The following is a 7,546-nucleotide window of genomic DNA, read 5'->3' as shown; positions in this document are numbered from 1 at the left end:
GCCTTTCCTAGATAACTCTTCAAATCCTAAAAGGCCTTTTCACATTCCGATGTCCACACAAAATCCAGGGTGCTTCTCAACAATCGATACAGTGGCCTGCATTTATCGGACGACTTCGAAATGAATCGGTTTAGTGTCGCGACCCTGCCTGCTAACCGCTGCACCTCCTTAACGTTCTGAGGAGAATGCATTTCCACAAGAGACCTTATTTGTTCGGGGTTTGCCTCTATTCCCCGGTGAGTAACAATGTACCCCAAGAATTTTTCGGTAGTCACTCCAAATGTACACTTCTCTAGATTGAGCTTTAGATTATGTCTTTGCAGTATACTGAATGTTTCCCTCAGTCCCTCCAAGTGTTCTTCCTCCAACATACTCTTTTCTACCATATCATCTATGTATATTTCAATTCCCTTTCATATCTTGTTCTCGAACATCTTTTCTCCCACCCGATGAAAGGTGTCCCCAACATTCTTCAATCCAAATGGCATCCTCGTATAACAATAGGTGCCACCTTCTACTACAAAAGATGTCTTTTCCTGATCCGGTCCGTGCATCGCGACCTGATTATACCCCATAGATGCATCAATGAATGAGAATACCTTGAAACCCGCCATTCTATCTACTAATTCGTCAACGCGTGGCATAGGATAACTGTCTTTAGGGCATTCTGTGTTGACGTCTGTAAAATCCACACACATCCGTACCTTATCGTTCTTTTTGGGTACCGCGACCACATTAGACAGCCAGTCCGTGAGTTCCACTTATCTGATTATTCCTGCCCCTTTTAGCTTTGCCATCTCCTCCCGAATTCTTTCGGAAAACCTCGGTCTCACGCTCCTCATTTTCTGTCTCACTGGCTTCGCGTCCTCCTTCATGTGCAGCCGATGGCATGCGAAGTCTGGATCCAAACCCGTGATATCCTCAATTGCCCAGGCGAACACATCTTTATTCTCTGTTAGACACTGTATTAACTTTCCCTTCCACTCATCCGACAAGGCAGACCCCACTGATGTGAATTTCTCTTCCTCCCCTACCCCCAAGTTTACTACCTCGATCTCATCCAGAATCTTTGGCCCCACGGCGAGCTCCACTTCCTTGTCCATGGCCGTGATCTGTAATTGCTATGCTTGCCTCTTCCTTGGGTTTGAGGACTCTCCCTCAGATCTGTGCACCATTCATTTCACTGTCCCCTGGTGGTTATTCTTGGCTGCCACCTGGTCACCGCGGACCTCGTACATCCCCGTTGGGGTGGGGAATCGTATCACCTAGTAGTAGGTGGATAGTACTGCCTTCATCTTGTGGATCCATCGCCTCCCCAAAGTTGCATTGTATTGGGAGCTGGTATCCACCACCATAAACCGAGTAAACACTGTCACCGGCCCCGTAGTTACTGGCAGCAAAAGTTCTCCCATCGGCTCCGATACACTTCCATTAAACCCATATAAATTGGTCTGCGGCGCTCTAAGTTGTCTGGGATCAATTCTCATCTCTTCCAAGGCTCCACTGAATAATAAGTCCACTGCACTCCCACAATCAATTAACACCCTTTTGACCATGTAATTTCCCGTCGCCACTGTGATCACCAGCGCGTCCTCATGGGGTGAATCAATAACTTTCAAGTCTTCGCTAGTGAACACAATCCGATCGACTCCTTCCGCTGACCATGACTTTGGCCGCGGAACCCCAGTAGCTTCATTGATCTGTTGAATACTCACAGTTCTTCTTATCTTTCCCGGTGAACGTTATGACTCAGAGCCTCCCCACTGTAAATAACATTGATGGTCCCCAATATCCTTCCCTGCACCGGCGTTTGCTCCTCATTCGGGGCACCCGCTACAAATTCTCTCATCATTCCCCTTTCAACTAACCTCTAAACCAACCATTTTAGCACATAGCAATCATCAATCTCGTGGTTTCGCACCTGATGGTACGCACAGTACGATTTGTTCGGTATCTCGATCGGTATACTCCGCGGTCCCTCATACCCCGGCCTACCTTTTGTCAATGGCAAAATTTCACTCAAAGGCTTATTCAACGGCGCATACTCAGGTTCACGGTAAGACTTCCTTTCTCTGTTCTCCCTTCTCACCCCTTCCCTACTCCTCTCCAGACGCGAAGAGTATCCGCGGTACCCTCCCCCTCCTTTGTCTGACGACTCTACCTTTCTATGGTCTCCATTCTTTTCTAACGACAATATAGCCTTTCCTGACCTTCTGGACTCCTTCTGCATCGTATCCTCATATCTGATGTACTTTTCCACTCGCGGATATAAGTCGTGCAAAGTCGCGATCTCATTCTTAGCCACTGACTGATGTACTCCCGTACCTGGCCGCAGTCCCCTTTCGAATGCTATCACCGCTGTCCTTTCATTCAAATTCTCCACCTTTAAGGTCTCGGCCTTGAACCTACACAGGTAATCCCTCACCGACTCAGATGACCGCTGCCTAACGTTAAACAGTGCTGCGATATCCACCACCCTCCTCTTCTGGTGTATAAAATGGTCTATAAATGCCTGCTCTAACTCCTGAAAGTTGTTTATACTCCGCAAAGGTAGTCGATAGTACCAGTCTGAAGCTCCTCCTTTCAAACTTGCCAGGAACATCATGCACCGCAGTCCATCATACCGCGCCTCTTGCCAGAGCGGCATCTATTGCCTAAAGTAATGAATGTGATCTGCTGGATCCCCCTTGCCATTGTACCTTTCGACTCTAGGTTGGTTGAATAGTTTCGGCACCTCTGACGTCCATATAGCATCCGCTAACGGATTACGGTTCACACCGGCCACCACCTGACTAGCCGCTCCCATATGAGTCTTTGCCTGTTGAAGATTCGCCTCCCGATCCTGATTTATCATTTCTTGGACTTGCTCCAGGGTAATTCCAGCCACTGGGTTGTCCACGAGGTCCGGCTCCTCTCCTCCATTCTCCGACTCCTCACTCTCTTTCGCTCCCCCTCCCTCTTCAGCCATTTCTTTCTCTTTCCTCAGCCCTTCATTCTCCTCTCTCAATTTCCGGATTTCTTCTTACATACGTCTCGTCTCCTCCGAATTTGACTCAGCGGCCGCTTCTTCTTCTCTTTGTTCTTCCCCTTCACTACTCACTAGTTCCGCTTCCATATCCTGTACAACCACCTTCCTCAGTCGTCCTACTCCTCTCTTTGCACCTGTTGCCATTCCTACGTCGCTTTGCTCTCTACTCCCCACAGACGGCGCCAAATGTTATGGACCCCTAACAGTATTACAGACATTGTTCCCTATTCTTCAATCACTATTACAACTCACAGCCCTCTTCACTCCCTTTTCTCTCTCTTAGTCGCTCCCTCTTTTCTTAGGTCTCCCACCCCTAGAAGAATGAATCCGCCCCCTCTTTTTTCTCTCTCTCTTTTCCTTTATATCCTTCCCTCCCTCCATCCTAGCCTTCCATCTGTCCCTTCATCTCGCGGCACTCTTCTTCCCACGTGTAGGGTTTCCGTACCGCAACCACGTGTCTTTATCCTGATCCTGTGCACAGCGGCGCGGTACCTTACATTGCTGCTGGCGCATCCGACCGTTGATCTCATTTGTCCCAGATCCGACCACCACAGTAGCATCAACAAAAGCCTGTTTCAGAAACATATCCATTTTCTAAACTAGCTAGGCTACAAAACATATCCATTTTTTAACTTAGATCCACCAAAAAGAAACTAAAAAAAAAACATCCAGAGATTCTGTTGTTTAAGGCTTTTGTTATGTACTTGGAGATACTTCACTACAGGGTCCAGAGATTCGAACTGGGTTTTTGAAGGATGGCAAGCCTGTTAGTCTCAGGCAAGGTCAAGAGATCACAATTTCCACTGACTACTTGATGCTTAGAAGGAGCTCGTCTAGCCGAAAAGCGAGAAGATCGTCCAGTTGTGTGAAGAAACTATGATTGTAAGAATCAGAAACAACTAGCATTCTTGGTTCCAACGCGCCAAAATACCCTTCTCATTCATCTGCAAAGATTTTCTCATACAAACTCTGATAAGGTTATCATCATCATGTCATTATAAACTTTTTTTTTTTCTCAATAAACAAATTTCTAGTTGAGGAAAAACTAAAATGACTATCCCACCAAGATTTCTAACAATTGTATACACTTAAAATGAAACTGAATTATAGTTGATGACAAAAAAGCTTTAAAGAAACAGAAACATGACATCACCGTCACTCCAACAGAAGAAAGAATCCCCAAAACATTCTTGAAACTTAAAAAATTAAAATGGAATTTGAAACAAGCCCAACCAATATTTACCCATAATCAAATGCCACAGAGCAATTGAATAGAAAAGATACTAGGTCGATCAATATTCTAAAGAGTATTCTTGATAATGACACTTCTATATTTTCAAGAATTTCAATTTTCTAATGTTCCAACATTCTATAAATCTCCTTAGCAATTAGAATAGACGAATACAACAAAAATAGTTAAAACAATGTAAAAACGGGATTACGTAGATACAATATGAAACAGCAAAACCTCACACCCCATAGCTAGTAGCGATGAATATATTTGCTTTGCGTATGTGTGCAATTCCGCCAAACAATGCTTAAACACGATATCATTTAAGTCTTCAACAATGTAGAAGTTTAATATATTTGCTTTGCAAAGTTTAGTAGTCTAATTGTCTCTAACTGACATCAGAAATATTTACTTTAAAGAATATGGAAAAGTAATTAAAGAAAATAGGCAAGAGAAATCACAAAGTAAATGAATACCTTAGCTTGCGGATTACGGTTCCCAGGGTGAGCAAACTTCGATTTATGTGACAACCTTCTTTTAATCTTGTACCAGCTGATAATGCCTGAGATGCACACTCACTCCGTGCTAGATCAACAAAATTCTGTACACAAGGACAACTCAATATTATTGTATTAATCTTTTGCTTTTGTGTTCTTTTAGGTTTGAAAAAAAAAAAAAAAAAAAAAAAAAAACAGGTATATTGTTTTCATTCGTACCACACTAGCTGAAAAAGTGCTTAAATTGTCCTTGCCCAGGAACTCACGAGCAGAACTCTCTATTGTCTGACCACCATTATAGTTAGAATTCCATACGAATATTTTGAAGGTGTGAAATTAATAAATTTCCCCATCATAAAAGAGTTTACGAATCTGAGAATCTGATGAGATCTAGAGCTTGCTTCGTTTAGTAGGGTCTCTCCTATCTGCCTTTGAGCTACAAAAGTAATGCACACGCATTACGGATTTGCAATAAAAGTAAATCACATAAAACCAGGAATAGCGCAGAACACCTATACCTTCACACACTGAAAGAAGCTGCTTCAAATGGTTCCAGTCCCTCAGGGTTTCCTCGGTGAGTTTCTCCACAATCGTGCCTTCCTATTGTGCTCACAATGTAAAAGTCAGTAGCATGAGTGAATGCACATTCTCAGGAAAAATTAAAATTAATTACCTCTGGATCGTCTAGAAGCCTAAGCGGTGAACTATCTTTACTTAAAAGATCTCGAACAGCTTCATTATAGATCTCTGTCGCAGAGAACTTCAAAACAAATGCTCTTTCTTCATGCTACAAGAAGGAAAACCACTCTGTTAGGAAGCCATAAAATATGATGTACTCATAGCCAAAAACAGGACGTGAGTGAAATCAGTATCTTCATTACCCTCTTGATATACTGGAATATATCAGCTACTGTATTCTCAGTAATTCCAGTCATCGTGTACGTTTTTCCACTGCTTGTTAGCTGAGTAATCAAGTTGTTCGGGAAAAATTCACTTGTCAATGGTGGATAGTGTTAAGGTATGGTGTTAACCAAATAATATACAAATGGCACATGTGAATGGGTTACTCACAGTTAATACCACTGACGACTGAGAGAGCAACACTCTTGGCTGCTTCCTCATACACCTGCTTTGTTGTGCAGTGTGTAGTGGTAGAATCTAGGATGAAAGGGGGCCAGAGGTAGAGTGGCCCGATGGATGCTGTGGTAGGGGCAGCCGCGGAGTAGGGGATCAATACTGGGATGGGCCCGAGGCAAGATACGTGGAAAACTCGTGCACAGTATCATCAGACAGCGGTCATGCAGGTATCCGGAAGAAACGCTACACGTGGATGAAGGGAGAGCGAGAGATGAGGTGACAGGTGGACAGTTGGGATGGAAGGGAAGTGTGTATAAAAGGAACAGTGAAAGAGAGAGGAGGAAAAAAAGGAAAAAAAGAGAAAAAAAGAGAAAAAAAAAAAAAAAGAGGGGTGAGATCTGAGAGATACAACATTTGCACCGTCTGTGGGGACCGAGATCTGAACGGCTGTAGATATGACAACAAAGGTAAAGAGAGGGGTAGGAAGACCAAGGAAGGCGGCGGTTGCAAAGGAGGAGGGGGAATTAGTGAGGAATGACGGGGGAGAGCAAGGAGGAGAAGAAACTGCCGCGTTGGCTTCAGAGGAAACAAGACTGTTACATGAGGAATTAGCAAGATTAAGGGAAGAGAACGACGGACTTCAGAGGGAGAGGGAGACTATAGAGGAGTCAGAGATAGAGGCATCTGAGACGGAGAGAGAGGAAGAGAGGAGGCCCAACTTGGGAGACAATGTGGTGCCTGGACTCACGAGGGAGCAAGTGAGGGAAATGATAGCTAGTGATCTGAAAGCTAACCTGGAGCAAGCTAGGGGCATAAGTGGAACGACGAACCAAGTAATGGCGAGGCTGGACCGCAACCCATTGGCTGATGCAATTTGGAAGTCGGAGGCCCCAAAACGGTTCAACCAGCCCAGATTTGAGAGATATGACAGAAAAGGAGATCCGACAGACTACATCCACTACTTCCGACAGTAGGTGCCATTGTGGAAGGAAGCTCGGTATCACGGGCTGCGGTGCATGATGTTCCCCGCAAGTTTGAAGGGGGGGGAGCTTCTGACTGGTATTACCGATTGCCGTCGAAAAGTATAGAGAACTTCCAATAGTTAGAGCAAGCTTTCGTGGACCATTTCATACACCAGAAAAGACGAGTAGTCGATATCGCGGCTCTATTCAACGTAAGACAGAGGACCGTGGAATCAGTCAGGGATTTCTTATGCAGGTTCAAAGCGGAGACACTGAAAGTGGAAAACTTAAATGAAAGGACCGCGGTGATTGCATTTGAGAGGGGGTTACGCCCGGGAACCAGGGTACATGAGTCCGTGGCCAAAAACGAGATCGTGACTTTACAAGATTTGTACCCAAGGGTGGAGAAGTATATAAGGTATGAAGACACTATGCAGAAAGAGACGAAGTGGCCGGGGAAGGTCGTGTTGTCATTGGAGCGAAGCGAGGATCACGGCAGATACAAGGCATCAAGCAGGGGAAGTAGTGGGTATCGGAGTTACTCTTTGTGGCCGGAAAAGGGGGAGAAATGAAGTCAGGAGGGAAAACAGGGAGTGGAAGCCTTATCGAGAAATGGAATTGACGTCGGTAGACAGGCCGTTGAGTGAACTATTGCCGCTGATTCAGAATTTGCAGGGTTACAAAGGGCCGCGAAATAAGCCAGATGAAAAACTAGGCAAGCCATATTGTGCATACCATCAGATACAAAACC

The 7,546-nt window shown here is 44.7% G+C and overlaps 2 protein-coding genes across 2 annotated transcripts; both read right to left on the bottom strand.

Annotated features, from left to right (window-relative positions):
- Positions 1 to 1,265: 1,265 nt before the first annotated feature.
- Positions 1,266 to 2,647, bottom strand: LOC147504204 (uncharacterized). The gene is made up of 2 exons (XM_086605094.1): positions 1,996 to 2,647; positions 1,266 to 1,519 (listed from the first exon to the last, which is right to left on the bottom strand). Exons 1-2 carry the CDS (start codon positions 2,645 to 2,647, stop codon positions 1,266 to 1,268), a joined length of 906 nt encoding a protein of 301 aa, XP_086461220.1.
- Positions 2,648 to 3,430: 783 nt separating this feature from the next.
- On the bottom strand, positions 3,431 to 6,042 carry LOC147504203 (kinesin-like protein KIN-7F). The gene is made up of 9 exons (XM_086605093.1): positions 6,018 to 6,042; positions 5,824 to 5,914; positions 5,638 to 5,749; positions 5,430 to 5,543; positions 5,275 to 5,356; positions 5,125 to 5,192; positions 4,976 to 5,041; positions 4,753 to 4,860; positions 3,431 to 3,598 (listed from the first exon to the last, which is right to left on the bottom strand). The coding sequence occupies exons 1-9, from the start codon at positions 6,040 to 6,042 to the stop codon at positions 3,431 to 3,433; spliced, it is 834 nt and encodes a 277-aa protein (XP_086461219.1).
- Between the last annotated feature and the right edge of the window lie 1,504 nt (positions 6,043 to 7,546).

The sequence above is a fragment of the Coptis chinensis genome, chromosome 4, assembly GCF_015680905.1.
Source record: "Coptis chinensis isolate HL-2020 chromosome 4, ASM1568090v1, whole genome shotgun sequence".
Lineage (NCBI taxonomy): Eukaryota > Viridiplantae > Streptophyta > Magnoliopsida > Ranunculales > Ranunculaceae > Coptis > Coptis chinensis.
Note: the sequence above shows the minus strand (reverse complement) of the source record. Positions and strands in the feature narration are given on the sequence as shown.

Bases quoted from the DNA above. Each gene is read 5' to 3' on its own strand.
- LOC147504204 (XM_086605094.1), bottom strand. From the start codon at position 2,647: ATGCCGCTCTGGCAAGAGGCGCGGTATGATGGACTGCGGTGCATGATG. The intron at 1,520-1,995 runs GTAGGCCGGGGT...GTGGGAGTGCAG, and splicing joins AATTTTGCCATTGACAAAAG to TGGACTTATTATTCAGTGGA.
- LOC147504203 (XM_086605093.1), bottom strand. From the start codon at position 6,042: ATGATACTGTGCACGAGTTTTCCAC. The intron at 4,861-4,975 runs GTACGAATGAAA...CCTTGTGTACAG, and splicing joins GCACTTTTTCAGCTAGTGTG to AATTTTGTTGATCTAGCACG. The intron at 3,599-4,752 runs GTAATCCGCAAG...TTTCTGAAACAG, and splicing joins GTTTGCTCACCCTGGGAACC to GCTTTTGTTGATGCTACTGT.